Consider the following 20,203-nt stretch of genomic DNA (forward strand, 5'->3'; position numbering starts at 1 on the left):
ACAAAGAATAGGCATGGGTTGCAGTCCACATTTCTACCGCCTGTCCTCTGCCAGCACTGATGTAATCCTTCTGGCAGTGAAACTTTCCATTGCAGTCTGTCAGCATTCAGATGTGCTATTGATTAGTCGGTTTACTAAGGTCACTTAGGAATCACAACAAACTTTCTGAAACTTGGCAAAGGTAATAAATCAAAGGTATTTGATTTGTAACTTGCCGTCATTTTTGGTGCCTTGCTTCAGTAGAAGACAGCAGTCAACACTTCCTAAGCGCTTGATATGAGGAAGGTTATGATGGCAAAAGAAAGCATTTGTTTATAAACGGTGCAAGTAACATAAGCTTTTAATGGGTCCTAGAGGAGTCCAAGGCTCCAGAGGGCTCTGGAATGCCTTCCTCTCCGCCCCCATCTGCTCCCCTCACCCTGACCCCCACTTTTTTTTTCTAAGCCTATGGCAAATTTTCATCACATCTGTCATTTTGAAAAATGAACTGGCGGTTCACTCCTAAGGTTCATAACATGTCATGTATCTTTTTTTAGATTAACTTGTTTGCAAGAGACACTGCAACAGGAAATTCTTGTGCTTACAGAGCAGGTCAATTTTCTTAAAAAGCAGAGATGTTGTTAAAACTCATAGTCTGTGTCTATTCTGCTAATTAGATCTAAAACAGTCATGAGACATGAGGGTGATAGGACCATTACTAGTATATTGCTAACAAATCTGAACTGTGGCTGAGTGTGTAACAGTGTATTAAGAACACAGCAAGTATCAGTACTGCACAACGCTGAGATCTAAGGTAAAAGCATACCCTCGTTTCATTTATGGAGATAATGATCCTGAAAGTGTCCATTTCTGATGGTTTCAGAGGAATTAATACCCAACCATACCTATCTTGATGCTGCATTTGATTCCAGACATAAAATGCTCCCCTGTATTACCATATATATCTCCTCAGTATGGAATTCTGCCACTCCCAAGGTGGGTATCAAGGCTACATGTGACCTCCCAGCTTTCTAACAAACCACGGTTTCACCCGTCTGCCCTTGGGTCTGACTTACTTCCACTCCAGCTCTGCAGCCTTTGCCAATATAATTCAGAAGGATATCTATGTAAAAGGAATATATACGTAATAGTATTCCAACTATTGCTTTATAGACCTTTCTTTGTAGGTCAACTTTAAATAGAGACGTCTCACATTGAGCTGTTACTGCACTGCGTGTGCAGAGGCATGTGCAGACACACTGTATTATTGCTCCTACAGATTCCAAAATCAAGGCTGGATTGCTGCAGGGTGTCCGGATCGAGCACACAGATTGATCTTTTCCTTGGTTTCATGTCTGCAGGTTTCTTCACCACCAGGCTGGAGAAGGCCCTTGCAATTGTGTTCGACTCTACCCGGTGTTTTTAAAGCTGTGACTCAGAGCCTGTGCATGTCTTGCAAACACCAAAAGGGGAGCTTTTGTTTAAAGTTGTTCTGAGTGGATGGAGGGGTGGTTGTTCCTCTTGTGAAATGCCTGAGCTGCTGCTTGCTCTTTTGTCTCCTTCTTCACTGCCGGCTTATGTTATCTTTTCTACTGCCTTTGCAAGAAAGTTGTGTTGTGTTTGGTACACACAGGTACACACGCACACGAGCTTCACGCTCCCTGGCTGGCACTGCAGTGTGACTGTTCATGGTGTGAGGAAAGGCTGCATCAGCAGGATTGTGAAGCATTCAAAATCCTCCACATCTTATGAAACACACAGGGGAAAAAAGAGAGGTGTGGCTTTTAATGCATGCCTACCAACAGTTCAATTATTTTTTAAACTCAGAGTTAAATAGTACTGGTATTTTTAAGTCTATATTTAATGCATATAACACATCTTAATTCCTGCTAAAAGATAGAAATATGTAATAGATTCTGACTCTACAGCTATTTAAATCCAAAAGACTAAACCTAAGTAATCTCAAGTTCATTTACACTCTGAAATCTGGTACAGGCCTACTTACACCCTCAGCCAGTATTGTTGTAGCTGGTGGAATTAGAGTAGACTCTGTTTTTCCATTTTTAATCTGTTCTTCCCCAAGAGGTTTAGAGAATAGAATAGAATAGAACAGAACAGAACAGTTCAGTTGGAAGGGACCTACAATGATCATCCAGTCCAACTGCAATTCTCCTGGGCAGTAACTGGGAACTGGAAGGGCAGCAGGTAAGGCTGCAGCCCCAAAACCCATATAAATGTTGCCAGCTATGGAACTGCTCTTTTTTCAGGGGCTGCTGGTGCTCACACCCCATCCTGTGTTTCAGAGGGAGTTAGACGTCATGTCAGCGAGGATCCAAAGCTCCAAGCACCCAGCAGGCACTCAGACACCTGGTTGCTAGGCCAGGGTCTTCCACAGACTTCAGAATCTTCTTTGAAACCCCTTTCTTTTGAATGGAGGAATATATGTTTGTATTGAACGGCATTTAAGCTATCCTGGAAGAACGGCCCTTCTTACTCCCCCATTGCATTAACAGGAGCTGGGGGTGCAGATCAATTACAAGTGGTTTCTTGGAGCTCATGTGACATGTGAGACTCCACTTTGCATGTGCCTGAGATTAGGAGAAGCAGGAGAGTGGTTTCTGGAGCATCCACACACAGACAGGCATTCATATAGCAGCTTTTTGTTTAAGCACTCTCAAAAACACAGCCAAATTGTGAAAGGGGGTAGCCTCCCCACACCCTGCTTCCTTTTCAAGAAGGGGTAGCTGGACTGAAACACGCAATTTTACCTGCTGAAACCCACCCTTGTGTATTTAGAAACCTGTGCTTTGGATTGCGTCCAGCCAAGAGAGTCTGTGAGAGTTAAATTTTTCCATTTGGAGGAAAAGCATGTCAATTTGTCTGTAGTACGAGCATATTGTCTTCTGCCCCCAACTCCTGAAGCAGCCTGAGGGTTGTTTTCAGGGGTTAGCTCTCAGTGGGCTGTCCGCGGCATGGCCCAGGCATCGCTGCATTGGGAATTGGCCCATGGTGAAAACAGACCCTAGGAAGAGTCCCTGAGTGAAGATCTGTAGGGTGAGCAGAGCCTCTGTAATGCTTGTTGTTACGTTTCAAAACATCCTATCTCTTAATACAGCAGAGTCCCAAGAGCAGAGACCATCAGGCAAAACAAACACAACTGTGCAAAACAAACCCAGTTACCAAAGCAAGCACTGACTTGCTGCAAAGACACCCCCCTCATTTACTGGAAAAGAAAAACATTGATGTAGGTGTTTACACAGTCTGAGTACTGGAGGATTGGCTTTGCTATTAAGTTTCTTGGCTTTTGGTGTTTTGTGTGGCAACCTTTATTTAAACATAGAGGACAGAAGAGACTTGTTTATTTTGTTTATTTGTTTGTTTGGGGTTTTCTTTCTTCTTCTATTACTTTTAAAGGGCTGAAGAGTTTATTGTGTGTGAAATGCAGGAAGAGTCTAAATGAACACCAGATGAGAGGAAACAGACTGAGGAAAATTAGGGCTATTTGCTACCAGAGGAAGTAATCATTGTACATATATTAAATTCCAATCTCTAACTGAGAGTGTGTTTTGCTATGCAAGTAAAAAAAATGGAAATACGTGGAGTCTTCCCAAGTTTGGGCTTTAAAAGTGGTAACCAGGGGTTCAGTGTACTGGTGGTAAATAACAACTTTTACTGAAGCAAGTGCTGAGGTTGGCTGGAGAGTGTTCTGCACCCCAGTGTTTCCCACCGTAGCGTCAGGTCATTTTGTGGCTCTGTGCAGAAGGGAAAAAGAGATTTTCACACGCCTGTTATTTGTAGGTAACATTTAGTATGACTTTATAATGAGAATATAAATTCCTTATAAACTTTGATCTGCCACATTCTCAGCTCATCCATCATTAGAGACACCTGACTCACCTTTACTTACTCTTTACCTGTAAATCATTGCTGGAACTGCTCCTTTAGGATACACTGTCCATTTATTTTCAGTGGCGATAACCATTACCTAATAATCCCCTTAATTGTCTCTGTAAGGTGAGGGTTTAAGTGATCACAGTAGGGGTGCTGACTGCTCTAGTTCTTCTTTCCTTGGTCTCTGCAGACTAATGGCAGGGTAGGTGCACGTTTTCATTTCATTTGGTGGGAGGCAAAATCACTAGTTGTTTTAGTGGTAAACTATTTACAGTGAGAGCCAATATGAATTGAGTAAGGACCCTCACAAATGATTTGAGGAGTGCGTAATACATGGGCTAGGCTTACAAAAATGCCTTAAATCAGCCACAAATTTGACATTACTACTTCCTTTAAACAAAACAGAGTGTTTCTCATTCCTGCAAGCTGGCAGACACCCTGTTCAGTTCCGTTAATTCAGCAAGGACATAGAAAGATTTCTTTATTATTTTTTTCTATAGCAGTAGAAAAATTGTAGCCTGGGGGCATGTTGCTTTGACAGATTGGGGTTATATGGTTGAAGCTGACCTATGCAGCTTCCTTCCCCTTCCCCCTCCTGGCAGGCGGGATGAAGCACGTATGATTGGAAGTGGCTCTCCTTATTTTGCTCTTTATCTGATGGAAGGCCACCACAGTAGTCAAGAAGGACTTGTTATAGATTTTGCTTTTCCTGTGAGGGATGCTTGAAAGCTCAGTGAATGACCTGTAGAAATAAAAAATAAGATATTTTGGCTGTGTGGGAGGGACGCATTTAATCACAGTGAAGAACAGGGGATTGCACAATCAAATAAGCAGTTCTTGGCAGATTTTAGAGACCAGCAGTGGGAAGTAAGAAGGGTGTATCAAATAGGAGTGTAGGAAAGAATAAATGGAAATGAACTGAAGAGAGATAATAGCATCATATTTAGAATCTGTCACTTTATCAGAGTTATGTTGACTGGTTATTAGCAAAAGAGAAGGAATTTTTTTTAGAGGAAGAAGGGTTTCATTTCCCCTTCATTAGCTGAGGAACCTGCTGACAGGAATTAAGGCAGACTAAATGGGGGCTTCAGCCACTCCCTCATGTCTGCAAGAAAGGGTTATTTTTAACCCAGATCTGTTCAGTGACTGCATTTGCAGCATGGCCCTGCAAAAAAAGCTCTGCTGGCAAAACTAAGGCTGCTTTGTTGCTGCTATGTGAGAATGGGAAGGAGAGGTCCGGGGTGGGAATCCTGTAGGGCAACAGTGCCCCTGACACCTGTGTCATGAAAATATGCCTCAAGTTAACTATTGTCCTCTGACCTCAATCCATGCTGAAACAGGGGCTTTGCATAATCATTGAAGGAGACGGTTCCTGCTCCAAAATATGTTATGTTTTGAATTGCCAAAATAGACAAAGGAGACATTGTCAGCCCTTCACACATGGGAAACAGAGGCAGAGAGAGAGATTTGTCTGGGGCACATAGGCTAATTTTGACAGAAGGGGTACTTATACTCAAGTTTCCTGAATTCATTTGGGTACTACAACCACAAGATTGCCCTTCCTTTCTAATACCGGATTTTTTTTCTCCCTGAAACTTCAGTTCTAATACAGGCTTGTTTATCAAAAACATGATTTCATTTTGCTCTGTTTAATAAATACGCTAGTGATTCTTTCCTCAGACAAAACTGTGCAGCTTGCATGCAGATCCCATTTGCAACGCTGAAGTTGCAAATGCCCCAGGGAGCTTCAGGTGGATTTTCACATTGGGACCGCCAGGGACAATAATGCAAGGAAAGGTGTGACTTCAGCTTCTGCTTTTCTTTGTCCTCCTGGGGATCACAACCCCATGGATACATAGAAGGGAAGCCTGCAAGAGTAGTAATGATGTTCTGCCTAGCTTCACATGGGAAGAGAAAGAAAAGAAGTATCTTACTAACTAGAATGTCCATTTTTCTTGCTCAAGCTTGTTAACTCCAGGAAGGCCAGTGAGACTTGGCATTGCATGACCAAACTGGGGCTGTTTGGGTTTTTTATGAGGCAGTATTGAGTGGAACCATCTGGGCTAGGAGAAGACCACACTTCTGAAATGAGCCTTTAGGAATACTTAAGTTAAGTAGCTGTCTGGGGCACCATGCTGAAAGGAAGGGCACTCACAGCTGCATGTATTTTATGGGTTTATTTTATCTCTGATGACAAAAGAGAACTTACTAGTCATGTGGTTCCTCATAAATTTCAAGCCAGTGCTGACAAGTGGCACTGCCTGTGTTCTCAACCACACTGGCGCAAAGTTCCCCTGACTTTCTGGCTCATGATGTTAATAATGATGCTGCTAATGGATGATGCTTTAGAGAGAGATCTAACTTTTCTCTGAACTTAAAGGCAATACCCAAGTTACAGTTTGACAATGGAAACTTCAGTATCTTAAGAACCTTGGGTGAATACTTCCATGGTCGTTCATCTAATATCAAAGCGGCTCATGTCTCTGGTTCCTGAGGCTCCAGTCTTCCTAAAGGTGTGCTGTTCACTTTCCTGAGAGCTGAGGGAATCTGCACCTCTGAAACCAATATCCTTCTAGAAAGCTGAATACAGGTTTGGGAGCATAACTTTTAGTATGTCAATGGTGCACCTCAGCTTAGGTGGCTTAAACTATTTTGCATTGCAGTCTCTGTTTTGTTTTGGTTTTGTTTTTTTAATTTATGTCCTTTTGGGGGGCAGCTTCCCAAAGTACCTCAAGGGGTCTGGTTCCATTGCCTGTATTTCAGTTTCCAAAGATATATCTTGTTTCCATGTTAGGAGGCCAGCTCCCCTCCTTCAAGCACTTTTCTATGTGACAGACCTGGAAAGGTGCACATCAAATTCAGTAGAATTTCAAAAAATGTAATCTATTTTACTATGCTTTCTATTCACTGAGATTAATCTTAGAGAGAGATTGCTCACGGTAAAATATTTACCAGTGCATCACGTCAACTAAAACAATAGCTCTTATAGTGCAGATGTGAAGAAAGAAATACTTGCTCCTTAACCTTTTTTCAATCCATGTCCTCTTGAAGCCATCTCTGTTTCAGTGGACCCTAGAAGCTTTGCGTGATATTTATTAATCTGATTTACTAATAGACTCCTAAAGTTTAAACAGAGAGAGAGGAAGAAAAGATGAACTGGACTCAGGCTTACAGCAATCAGATTTATGCCAGCTCTGCCACAGACACCCATTTGACTTTATGCACATCATTTAATAATTGTGGTTCCCCTGTCTACAAAATGCAGATACTAAGTCTTCTTTTTTTCCCCATCCAAACTTGTATAGACCGCAGGTTTGGACAGGAATCAGTTCCTCCTGTATCTCTGCATGCCTCACAAATGAGCCCCTGATCTTAGGTGAAACTTCTAGTTGCTTCTGTAAGCCACATAATAATAATTGGGCTTCAACCTGTTTCAGGAAAAAATGCAACCTTTGGATTACATTGGTGTAAATAAAAGTTCACTATAGTTCACAAGTCAAAAAATGCTGGTAGTGTTTAGCATCAGTGTCTGTCGCTTAAACATCTGGCATTCATCATTGCTTTCCTTTTCCTTCCACTGTCATATTTTATCCCCATCTGTTAGAGGTTTCTTAGCACTGTCTATATAAATTATAGCTGCATCTCAGTCTGGGTAGTTGAATCATTACAGGCTGCAATGTAAATGAAAGAAAAAGAGGTAAATTTTAGGGAGGTGTTTCTCCTATGCACTCTGCTCCCCTTCTTTCTCCCCTCTCCCTGTACACGGACAGTACTAGACAGTATTACTAGACAGTGTGATACCCCTGCTACGAAGAGAGATGGAAAAGTTTCCAAAAATAGCAAATGTTTTTACCAGCCCTAGTTCTGAAGGCAGAAAGCAGGAGAGGAGTTAGAGCCGGAGTGGACACCCATGGCCATTGTTGGAAAGACCAAAATTTACTGCACTGGAACAACCCTTCAGCAAGTTAATAATAAATTGGGAAAGCAAACATTCCTTAAAATCAGACTTCCCGGGCAATGTCTTTGATGTATTTTTCTTAAAATTAAATTAATCTTATTGCAGTAATTTAGGTTACTGCTAGGAAGAATAATATTGAAGGTGCTAGGAAAATATGGGTGTGTTAATATTAGCCAAAGCAGAATTTTTTTACTTTTTTTTTCCTCAAAAAACTGTGCAGTGCCCTCATAATGGCCATCACTTTCAGCTCTCCCAAGCCATGCCAGCAGGGCAGCAAGCCATAGCAGCATTCCAAAGATGCATTTCTGGTGGGGAAATGAATCCACCACCACCCCTACATGAAGTACGTCCAGTAGTATGCACATGTTACCCTGCCAAAGCCAGGTGCTCCCGTTTGCACAGTGTCACACAGCCCCATGCGCTGGGAGCACATGTGGATTTAATTCCCTGCCAGCTTTAGCAACTAAAGAAGGCATTTCCTTATTCTAGAAACACTCGGAGACACCACAGTCCCAAGCTACTGGAAGTCAGCGAAAAAAGGCCCCTTTCCCTCTGTCTGGAGGGGGTTGTTGCAGATTGCCATCGCTATCAATCCCAGAATTTTATCCAGGCTCAAGGTGGGCTAAAGCTGGAGGGTCTCTCTGTACAAGACAGCTGTCACGTTTTCAGTTCAAGGGACAGCTTGTATTGTTAGGGACTTCATTATACTTGGAACAGCAAGAATGTCCCGTGTCACTATGTGTGTTCCTCCTGATTGTCTTGCTTTTTCCTCCTTTTCACTCTCATGTATCAAAAGTGTGTCTTAAGTTTGTTTGAATTGACAGCAGATTAGCTGAAATGAGAACAAACTATCGCTACTATTGCTGGTTGTCAACTCTTGCCTTCTCTTTCTACAAAGCATATTGCATTCCTGATTTCCCATTATTTTTCACTTATGTTCCTGTGGTGTTATCCTGCTACTTGGTGCAGACTCCCAAATTTCAGTTTGGCAGCCAGATCAATCAAGCAGTAGGTGTCCTGCTCAGCATCTGCACTAAGTGAAAATTATAAGCCCAGCTCATAAACAGAGCAGTTGCTGGGCTGTCCTGCAGAGCAAGTCCTGGCTGATTCAGAGGGTGCATGGTCGTGTGAAAGGGCAGGCAGTCCCTAAAGTCACAGTTGCTCTATGAAGTTGGTAGATCGGTTGAATCTTGATGGTTTGTTCTGATGCTGCAGTCTGTTGCTGGAAATGGATGTCCCACTGAAAGCGTTGCTACTGGGCAAGACTAAAATGGTGGGCAATGAGAAAGAGAAACATGGGTCTAATGTTGCACAAACTACTTCGCATGAGATATTACAAGAAGAAAATAATCCAAGAGTACAGTGGAATGGATGCTGTGATGTTGATTTACTCTTGTCTTTTTGATATCTGCACTAGATCCCAGCTTGCCAAGCATCTTTCTTGTTACTAGCAGAATATTTATTTTATTTTCTCTTCTTCTTGCAGAAAATTTTACTACATCACACTGCTGAGAGACCCTGTATCTCGTTACCTCAGCGAATGGCGTCACGTCCAACGAGGAGCTACTTGGAAGACCTCCTTGCACATGTGTGATGGCAGGACACCAACTCCTGAAGAGCTGCCATCGTGCTATGAAGGCACGGACTGGTCAGGCTGCACGCTGCAGGAGTTCATGGATTGCCCGTATAATTTGGCCAACAACCGCCAAGTGAGGATGTTGGCTGACTTGAGCTTAGTGGGCTGCTACAACATGTCTTTCATCCCAGAGAACAAGCGAGCACAGATCCTGCTGGAGAGCGCAAAAAAGAACCTCAAAGACATGGCCTTCTTTGGCCTGACAGAGTTCCAGAGAAAGACTCAGTACCTGTTTGAGAGAACTTTTAATCTGAAATTCATCCGGCCCTTTATGCAGTACAACAGTACCAGGGCAGGAGGGGTGGAGGTGGATAACGACACCATCCGGAGGATTGAGGAGCTCAATGACTTGGACATGCAGCTCTATGACTATGCAAAGGACCTCTTCCAACAGCGCTACCAGTACAAGCGGCAGCTAGAGAGGATGGAGCAGAGGATAAAGAATCGGGAAGAGAGGCTTCTTCACCGGTCCAATGAAGCACTTCCCAAGGAAGAGACCGAAGAGCAAGGACGCTTGCCCACTGAGGACTACATGAGCCATATTATAGAGAAGTGGTAGCCTAGGCAGACTTTTATATTAATGATATTCTAGGGTTTCCATATAAAAGATCATGGAAGTAAAATTACAAAAACAACAAAAAGTGTTTTATTTAAAAGCAAGTCTGTAAAACAGAAGATAGATTGCTTCCTTAAGCATAGGGTCTTTTTACTGTTTCTTACAAGACCGATGAGATTCTTAAAAAAAAAAAATAAATACATAAAAATAAAAAAAGGGTCAACATTATAATGCAGAGGTAAAAAATGCACAAATGCAGTTACCCACTCTTAAGGCCAAATACAAAAGCATGTTTCTTATCCTCACAATTCAAACACAAATGGCAGAAGTAGGATTTTTGAAATCTGTTTATCCCCTGAGCATAACGATATAAAGATACATAATTAAAAAACAAGGAAACTGAGGTTTTCTTTTGTGGGTATTTTTGGAGATGGGATGGGAATTGCATTGCTTGTAAGTAAATTATAACGGTGACTAAGTTGAGGATGTGCTATCCTGTCAGGCTGTGATCTGAGCACAAGGGTGGTCACTTCATTTCAGCTGGCAGCCAATGCCAGAAAGTAGAGCACCATACCAATAAAAGAAGAAGAAAAGTGTTTATCAGAGGATGAGAAACATTAAAGCAAATTAACTATGGCCTAGGATATGTACTTAGCACAGTGTTTTTGATACATTGCACTGGTATCACATATACATATGCAACTTCATCACAAAAATAATAGGGAATTCATGCACAGAGCTCCCAGATTTGTTTCACAGGCAGGTCCCAAAACAAGTTAAAAACTGACCAAATTCCACATAGGCTCAAACGTGCACTCACATGCCAACCTGTCACCCTACACAACTGCTGCTCAGGCCTTCATCAGTATTGTGTTAACAGCACATGAAAACCCTATCCTACATACTAAAAAAAAGGAAGAAGTTAAATAGCAATACTCCCTCATAAATCTGCACGACAAGTTCCAGGAAGACCCTGCAAATAATCAGTCATTAATGGCAACATGACGAGGGGGTGATTTTGTTTTGTTTATTGCTATGTGAAATACTGAACTAGAACAAGCATACAGACATACCTGTATCTGTATTTTTTCAGTTATTTTTACTTGCTTTTATCAAGAGATAATGGGCATCAGCCTGCTTCCAGTGAAGTCACTAGAACTGATTTAAGTGGGAACAGGATGGGGCTCTCTTCCAGAGCTGTGAAAATTTCTGACTATGGGTCTGAATTAATTATGAGACAGTGCACATTGTCTTTTGGCAGAGTGCCTGTTCTGCAGCTCTTTAAATGAACAAGCTGTGTTCATAAAACTGGAAAGGGGAATCATGGATAATGTTTTTTTAGTCTCAGACCACTTTCAAAGCAGAACTCTTTCAATGCTGTTTTTTAGGGACTCATGTAAGTTTAATCCTCCAGTGTGGTGACAGTCTAACCAGGTTCTGCTTACTGACTTTTGAGTCATAGAACAACAATGACTTCTCTAATTCCTCTTCCCACTCACCAAATTAAAGTATGGCTTATTTTCTTGCTGTTGCAAGCAATTCTTTGTTTGGCTGGAAGCATGGAAATGAAGCAGTTTTTGCCTGTTTCATGTCTTACCCCGTTATTACTCAGCCTGTAAGACCTGAACCAGCTATTGTTTGGGGTAAACTATGAACCAAATGGAATATGATTTGATTTTCAAAGGCCGTGTTAACTGCAGATCAAATATGGTATTGAAATCACCAGAGGAGAGGCAGAGAGCTGATGCATTCAGCTTTAGCGTGTCGTTTTTACAGTGTCCCTTTCCCATCACACAAATCCACTGAAGTGCTGCTTGTTTTGTATTTTAATTTGCTCTCTCTGCTTCTATACACAGTTTCCGACAGTTTCAAATTCAGACTGAGTTTTGCAAAGGAGGTGGCTGCCTTAAGCAGAGGAGCTGCCTAAGAAAAAGCAGGGTGTATCCCCCAGGGTGTACACAGAAACACTTCTGTGTACACCCTGGGGGATACACCTTGCTTTTGGAGATGTTCTTCTCCAGAAGAGTGAAGATGACTAAAAACTTAAGAACAGAAAATACAAACAGCACTTTGGGCTCAAATACAACCCTGTTACAGCCCCAGTCCAAAGTCCACCGAAGTCGAAGGATGTCTTTCCTACTGGTTTCAGATTAATTTTGATCGAGTCTGCATCCTGGTGCTGCAAAGTGCCCAAGCACAGGGTCATCCATCTAGAAGCACAGTGAGACATTGTTACTCATGCATTCGGCTGGTACCAGTATTTGCTAGTGGTGTTGCTGTCTTTAAGGTTCTGCCACAAAATGGCCCCTGTTCCCAGAGATGTGCAGCTTGGCCATAAGCATTTCCTCCTAGCTGAAAAGTGGGAAGCAAAATGAAGCAATTTTCGGTTGTTGGCTTGGGGGCAGAAGGTATTACAAATACATTTGCTCATCTCTGAATTCCAGGACTGGGGGGAGCTATGTCTAGTTCCCAACGCTTTTATGTGTTGCTGTAACTAAAGAAAACATTTATATTTAAAAAATGCAATTTTACAGGCTGTTTACCCACAAAACCAATACACAGGATATAAAAAGCAACTGTTTTATATGCACACTTTCCAGCTTTCCCCAAAGGCTTTTCACTGTGCATCCTGCGTTATGGATCCATAATGCACAAATGGTTACTGCAGCTAATCCATATTCAAGGTGCACATTGGCACAGCTCCGGCAGGGCCGTGCGGTGAATGCCCAGGCAGGTCTGTGTATGCTGGCACTTGACTTGTGAGAGCCATTCTGTACCAAAGGCCAAATTCTGCTCTCATCTGCCAAAGGGTGACAGTAAACAGGGTTGTGGATGATTAGGACCAGCGTAATTTGGCCTGGTTTGCCTGAGTTGTTTCTGTGTTGTGGGCTCTGAGTAACCAGCTGGATTTTAACGGATCTATCTGCAGCGTTCTCTAAATCAGAGGCAGCCTCTGACCCTAGAAGCATGTCAGTAGAAGACCTTGTTCCAACATTTTCTTTGTAATATATTACAGTAACAAGCAAAAGAAATGAAACTATCTTGAAAATTGTCTTGTTAACAGTTTCACTTAAACCCACAAAAGGAGGGCTGACCTCAGCTTAGCACTGAGGCAGAAATTTCTAGATTCAAATCCTGCACCCGGCAAATGCCTCAGTTTCTCCAACTGTAAATTGGGAATAACAAATTTACAGACTGTAAAGAGCTACTCCAAGGTATGAGAAGTATAGGGCACTTTGAAACAGATTCTAAGTATAGGAAATTAGGAGAATGACCCAAAAGCCATCGCTCACCCTGGCTGCTGTGCTGGTCTGTTTACAGCTGTAGGCCACACTTTAATTTATTGTAAGTGCTGTGTGCCAGAGCATGGGTTGCAGGACATACCTGGCACTATTTTCTTCCTTTAGTGGGTTTAAGGGAACTTTTTTAACATAATGTGAATGTAGTTTTTTGTGATTTATATGTACTACAGTTTGAAGTGGTACAATTTCTTTTATTTTTAGGACTGATTATTCGATGCTACAATAACATAAAAAATGTATGTGTAGTTTTAAAATGAATGGAGAACAACAGCTTTAAGGCACTCCGGCAGAAGTAGTGGCCAGGTAGTACATTCTTGTTCAATATGTGCCCCTTTCTTCCAAAATGTTTTTCCTGTGACTTCCAGACGCACTGAGACCTTCTTCACTATATGACGTGTTCCTTCATGGGGCCTGGCAATGCATTGTGATCCAGGTCAGGATAGGTGAGTGCTGGGTACAGTGAGGCCGAGTACAAGATTGCAACCGTCTCTTACTGGAGTTGGTGAGGCAGTTCCCCTTGAATTCAGATTTTACCTGGTCCTCTGACACTCAGATGCTTGTCCATCCTACAGTGTTTCTGCCATGGTTCCAGGGACACCCTGTGAAAAGCCTTACAAAAGCTGGAGCTTTCTAAGGGTTTATACAGTCAGCAATGTTAGTGTGAGTGAGCATTTTGGACAGGCAGTTATGTGGTAACATGCCAAAGATGATAGCTCTTAGCCTCTGCCGTCTTACACTGTGCTGACTGACCCTTGCACATCCGCAAACAAGGGTGATGCTCTGAGTGGGGATTTCTCAGCAGACTCCATTCCTGCTTTGGGAAGGTGGAAACACCAAGACACGCTGCAGTGCTAAGAAGGAGGAGGTCTTTTTTGCTTTTAGTCACTTGAACAGCGTTAACTTCACTGCTTGGTAGGTGTTGTTGCTGAAGAAAACTTTTTATTGCTCATTTATCTCATCCCAGCTAGCTCTGTTGAAGGAGTTTGCCTCCTACTCCAAAGTTTTCGAGACAGCCAAATGCCACCTTGTACCCTACCCAGGTCACAAAACGCAGGATTGACTGATAAGGTTGCAGACCCAGGCTGTCATGGGGTTCAAACTCATCAACAAAAAAAACCTCTCAACAAAGGATCAGTGTGAATTTCTGGCTTGCCTGAATTTCTCCGTTCGTGTCCAACATTTTGGAATAAATGGGGAGCACTTCAGGTTGATGTTTTTTCCACCCCATAGTCCCTTACTTGCTTACAAAACTGGGATGGCAATGGAAGCAGCATAGAGAAGATCCCAACAAGCTTTTGAATCCTCTCTCCCAGGGCTGTCCTGTAGGAGCGGAAAGGGCAGTGCAGTTGCTGAGAATATGAGCAAGGCAGAAGGACCACCACAGTGGCCATACGGACAGATGTCAGTTGGGAAGTTTTCACTCTGAGCCCCTCAAATCACTTCACAGAGACCACTGAACAGCTATAGAAGGTAATGACCAACATTACAGAACAGGGCCTGACTGAGATTTATATCCTGGGGTTAAAAGCTTCTCTAGTTTCTTACTGACATTTAAAGTTACTCAGACCCTCCCCTATCCCATAGAATTTTCTGAATGTCACAAAAATGGGTAACGCTACAGGAACTTGCAACACAGACTATGCTAAACGTATTTCCAGAGCTGTATTTTGGAATGCAACTCGTACTATCTGCTGGATTCAAATCACAGGGCTGCCTGCATTATCTTTTTGTTCTTTTTTTTCACTAATATTAGCAGATCATGTTCCAGTGGCAGAAGTGGCAGGCAGATTCGCTGCCTGATCAGCAGTAGAGCCAAGCCTTTAAAGCACAGGTCAGTTAGCAGCAGTAAACCAGCGAGCAGCAGAGCTCACGTCAGCACGCACAATCCAAGCTATCTGTGGCTGTTTGCTTTGCCCCCTCTACAGGAGTTCTGCCAAGGTGAATGCAGTCCTGATAAGTACGTGGGTATTAAAGCCTGTATTGTCCCAGCTGCAGGTGGTTTTCTTTGTAATTTTTAGCCATGCAAGCTGAAAACAAACCAAGATTTGCAAATGAGTCTGTCTCATCCCTCAAAGCCCCACAATTCCCCCTCCCTGTTTTCCCCCAGGTGTCAATTCTGCAGACTGGATTGAGAGTTGTACTATAACGAATAATTTTATATTCAAATAGTTTACTGAGCATGATTTGTTTTGTACATATTGGAATATGATTTAACTTATTTTTATTGCCCCTTTTCATCTTTATTTTGTAAGGAGAAGACAAAAATCTCCACCCTCTCTCAGTGTGAAGTTCCTCTGTGTTTGTGTGTAGTCTGCCAGGCAAACACACAACAGCCACAGGATTTTTCACCATCCCTACTGCTATCTGATTTTATTTTTCATTGTAATTTGTTTTTGTCTGAGGCTTTGCTTATATTGTCTCTTCTTTCCTCTCTGCTGCACAATCTGCACAGGGAAGGGAAAGGGCAACGCAGGCAGGACTTTCTTTTTCTTCTTCCCCCCTTTATTGTGTGCTTTACCTACCAAGGAACTCAGTTCTTATCTTCTAGGAGTTGTGTGACTGAAGGTAAAAAAATACAACTGTCCCCCTACTCGCCTTCCATCCTCCATATTGTAGATCAAACAGATTCAGCTTCTCTGAAAGTGATTGTGGCTGGAGTCATTCTATTGGGCTGAATGTGTATGGTTTGCACTTTTTTTTCCACTTCAGGAACTTAAAAACAACAAAAAATAAAAGACAACTGTTTAACTTGAGCCAAGTAACACTTAAAGCTTTATATATTTATTTATAGCATCTTACAAAAAGTGTTAAAAGGTTTTTTTCTTTTCTTCCACAAGAAAAATTGGATTAAAAAAAATCATCTAATTGTTTTTGTCTAGATCAAGAATGAATGTTAGCAGATGAAATAAACCCTAAAACTGAGCATCTGTCGTGTGTGTTGTCCTTGCATTGGCCTTTGGATGCTGTTTCACTGTAGTATGTCTTGCCTTCCTGTATTACAGAGAGATAAAGCTGCCAGTGGAATTGATGGAGAATATTTGATTTCTGCTAAAAAAAACAGACTCCTAACACAGAAATATTCAAGCAGAAACTGCAGTCTGTTTATTCCTATTGTTACATTTGAGCCAACATTACAGAAAGCCCTTAAACCTCCTAAAACCTATCATCTTCTAAAAATTAATTACCTATAATACTGTACAGTCCTCTTAGTTTTCTTTTTCACAGTCATTGCAATGAACAGATTGCAGGCAATAATTGCATTGTAATAAATGGTGGTTGTTATACCAAATATTACAGAATAATTAACAGAAATTTTTTTGCTTCGTGTTCAGAAGTACCTTTGCCAAATGTGACCTGTGAAAATGTTCTCCAGTTACAGAACTGAAATAAGCTGTGCACCTTGTTTTGATACAGTGAAAGTAAGAAAGCAGTAAGTTAGGGGGTGAGAAAATGATGATACAAGCGCTTTACAGTATCCTAAGTGAGAACAGCTAGATGTTTATGCAAGCGTAGCGAATAATACCACTGTTATTTCACCCAGGCGTCATTACACTTCCCTCTTTCCACCATATATGCTGGAGAAGCTGGAGGCAGTGCATGAACCTTCCCAGCTAGGCTGCTTGGGCATTTTTTCTCTTCCACCTGTGAAAGTAATCCCACTCAAGTTACCAGAGGCCCAGCCAAGTAAAATGTATAAAGTAGCAGGGCCACAACGCTGCATCCATTCATATTGCTGAGAGGTTCCTCACCTTACTTGCTGGGCGGAGCAGGCGCTGGTTGAAGGTCCAGGTAAGTGTTGGTGGGAGGATAACACCACCGATCTCGAGGGGAAGCCAAGTCACAAAAACTTTGCAGCCATTTACTCCAGGCGGTGCCACCAGCCTGTTGCAGAAGGAGCCTTCACATCCCACTGCTCTGGCTCACAGCCTTTTGCCATAACCATGAGGTGACACTTCCTCGATGGAGCTGTCAGGTTTAACCTCCCCTTGGCGTCTCCTACTAACGGTTACCACTGCTGAAAAAGGAGCCACGCTCCAAAGGAACCGGGCTTTTATTAATCTCCTACTTTTACTTACTTTACTAATAACAAGGACCGCTCGACGCCGGCAGCGGGAGGGGCCCGCGCCGCCTGCTCGCACGGGCAGAAATTTCCCGAAGGGCCGGGAGTCCCGCGCGCCCCCTCCCGCTCCGCCGCGCGCGGCGGCGCTGCCCCTCAGCCCTAAGGTGGCGGCGGCGGCGGCGGGGCTGGGGCTTCGCCTCTCTCTTCCGCGGTGCCGCCCCGCGCCGGCGGCCGCCTCTGCCCCGCCGGTAAGCGTGGGTCCCGTCCCGTCTCTCTGGGGGGAGCCGCCCGGGCCCACGGGGCCAGCGGGCGCGAAGGTGTGGGCAGCGGAGGGCGGAGCACCGGGCTCGGTGCCCCCCCGGGGGCTGCGGTGCGGGGCTGCCGTTGTGCCAGGCCTGCCGCGGCAGGAGCTGGAGCAGGGCCTCCCTGCGGCCTTCGGGATGTGCTCTGCAGCCTGCAGACCTCGCTGGGGTTTGTGCACATGGCTTCTCTGCAGGGGGCTCTGGGTGGTCGCTGCAGCCGTGCTGCCCCTCAGAAGGGGCTTTGGGTAGCAGCTGAGCCCACTCCCTGCCGTGTGCTTGCACCCACCGGCATCACTTTCCCAGTAAGCAGAGTAGGCACCAAAGAGCCTGGCTATGTTAATTGGGGCAGGCTGTGCTGTGAGTCTGGGCATTCATGTTGCTGAGATCTGGGTGCTTTTGTGTCCAGATTATCAACAGCTTGGAGCACCAGGGGCTGGTGGCCTGTGGTCCTTCCAGAGCTTTAAGAGGGTGCAGCAGCCTAGGTGTGGACACAGCTTGTTCTGCTACGTGGAGTCCTGTACTGTGGCAGGTGTTTGAAAGCGCTATTTTTTTCCTCCTTTACCTTCCTTTCCTGAAAGCCTGAAAGATACCCTGTCACAAGAAGTCTGTGCAGGCAAAATGCTTTCATTTGCACATGGTCCTTCTGCGCCATCTTTAATATGGTTCTTGCTCTCAGTCAATGCTAGAAGCCTCCAGGAAAAGGAGGGAGGATAGCTAGCAAGCAGATGGAAGGAAGGCTTCTTCTATTGCAAGAACTGGTGTAGGAAGGGGAAAGGAGCAGAAAGGATGCTGAAGGAGGGTTAAAAGAAATCAGGGATGTACTGAGGGGAGAGCCTCCAGAGTTTTTTTTTTTCCTTGGTCACACTGATGATTGTTCAGTTTCCTTATGCTTGAGTCCAGGATGTTCCTGTTCCTATTATATTTGGTCATTTTACACAATCCAGCACTGCCTCTGGGGGATGTGCTGCCTCAGGTTAGTTGGAAAGTGCCCTCCTTTACATCCTGCTGTTACCCTAACAATAAGCAGCTTCTGTCTGCTGTGCTGCCCCAGGTGACAGCTGGAAAAGCTGATCCTGACAGTACCATATCAGAGGAGGTGGTGCTGAGCTCTTGTCAGAGGGTTGTGTTTTGTTTCTCTGGCTCATGCACTCACACGGAGTTACTTTAACTCTTTAATAACATCTTTCTTGCCGCTGTCTACAGGAGGAGGAAAAGCAGAGCAAGTCTACTTTTAACACTGTAATGCCAAAGGTTTTCTGTATTGATTGATCTTTGGGTAGTACAGGTTCCTTTTTTCCTTGCTGAGAATTCATGTGTGGGTCTGCATAATGCTGAACAGCCTCTTTGTCAAAGAGCAGAAAGAGGAATGGAGATTCTTGCGTAATTAAATGTATATCTAGCAATGACTGCATGTTTCTATGGATTTTGTAAAAGTGGGCAGACTTTAGGAGGGCCCCGTGCATTGCAGTTCATAACACTTTATGACGCAGTACTTCAGTGGTACTTACAGTAGGGCTGTAAATAAATTTATATACAGATAAAATTCTGGGCTTTTTGCAGCTGGAAGTGTTCATGACTGATTTGGGCACATCGGTTCGGACCCTCTCTGCTGCAGGGGGAAACCAAGACACGTTCATACATATACTTAAACAAAAAAAAAAATTGTAGGCTTAATGGTAAAGCAGTTTGAGCTTTACTATAGTTATTATTTCATAAACTTCAAATTAAAAGGGGTAGTCAATGAAACATTCATGAACTGAACAGTATTTAATAGACCATTGTTATGTATCTGTTAAAGCAATTGGAGGTTGCAAATGAGGAAGGCTTCACTAGCAAGGCCCTGCATGCTTTAATTTATCTGGGAAGTAAGTGGCTTGGAAAAGAAACCATACATGTTCGTATTTTGCAAGCATTATCTATAAACCTAAAATGAATAAAATTATCAGTCTCTATCAATATTAATCGGACCATGCTGTAGCATATTCAGGTGCTTTGGTATGTGATACTGTTTCTTAGGTCTTAGAAATTCTTTGCCCGACATGATTTTACTCATTTCTCTCTTTGGTGATGCTTTTTTCAAAAGTTTTTTTCACTCTGAGTGCTTTCATGTCCCTGCCTTACTCTTGCCCGTTCCCTAGTCCTGCTACGCGAAGGCTTGTCCCCAGTGATGGAGGACATGCAATATCTCAAGCGGGGATCTTGTGCCCTTTGCACAGGGAGCTGCAGAACTGAGATACCAAAGCTTTTTAATCAATATCCAGCCAACAACACAAGGGAAAAGTTGAATACCTGTCCTCCAGGAGCTCGGAATGGATGAGTGGTAGCAGTACTTTGCAGATGTTTTAACGAGCTAGATGTTATTTATATATTTATTTTGCTGTCCCCACTAATAATATCTTCTATCTGGCTATGGTTATGGAATCCAGATGTTTGTGCAATAAACGAGTAATAGTGATAAATAATAAACATTTAATTCATGCGGCTTTAATATATTCTAATTCTTACTGGATTCTGTTTAA

General features: G+C 43.2%; 1 protein-coding gene across 1 annotated transcript in view; it reads left to right on the forward strand.

The window, feature by feature from the left end:
* Positions 1-16,092, forward strand: part of HS6ST1 (heparan sulfate 6-O-sulfotransferase 1) — a 206,913-nt gene extending 190,821 nt beyond the window's left edge. The window contains exon 2 of the mRNA XM_075507471.1: positions 9,315-16,092. Within this exon, the coding sequence (XP_075363586.1) occupies positions 9,315-10,023 (709 nt within the window). The 3' untranslated portion in view covers positions 10,024-16,092. The remainder of the gene's footprint in view (positions 1-9,314) is intronic.
* Positions 16,093-20,203: the final 4,111 nt, after the last annotated feature.

This window comes from Mycteria americana, chromosome 7 (genome assembly GCF_035582795.1).
Source record: "Mycteria americana isolate JAX WOST 10 ecotype Jacksonville Zoo and Gardens chromosome 7, USCA_MyAme_1.0, whole genome shotgun sequence".
Taxonomy (NCBI): Eukaryota; Metazoa; Chordata; class Aves; order Ciconiiformes; family Ciconiidae; genus Mycteria; species Mycteria americana.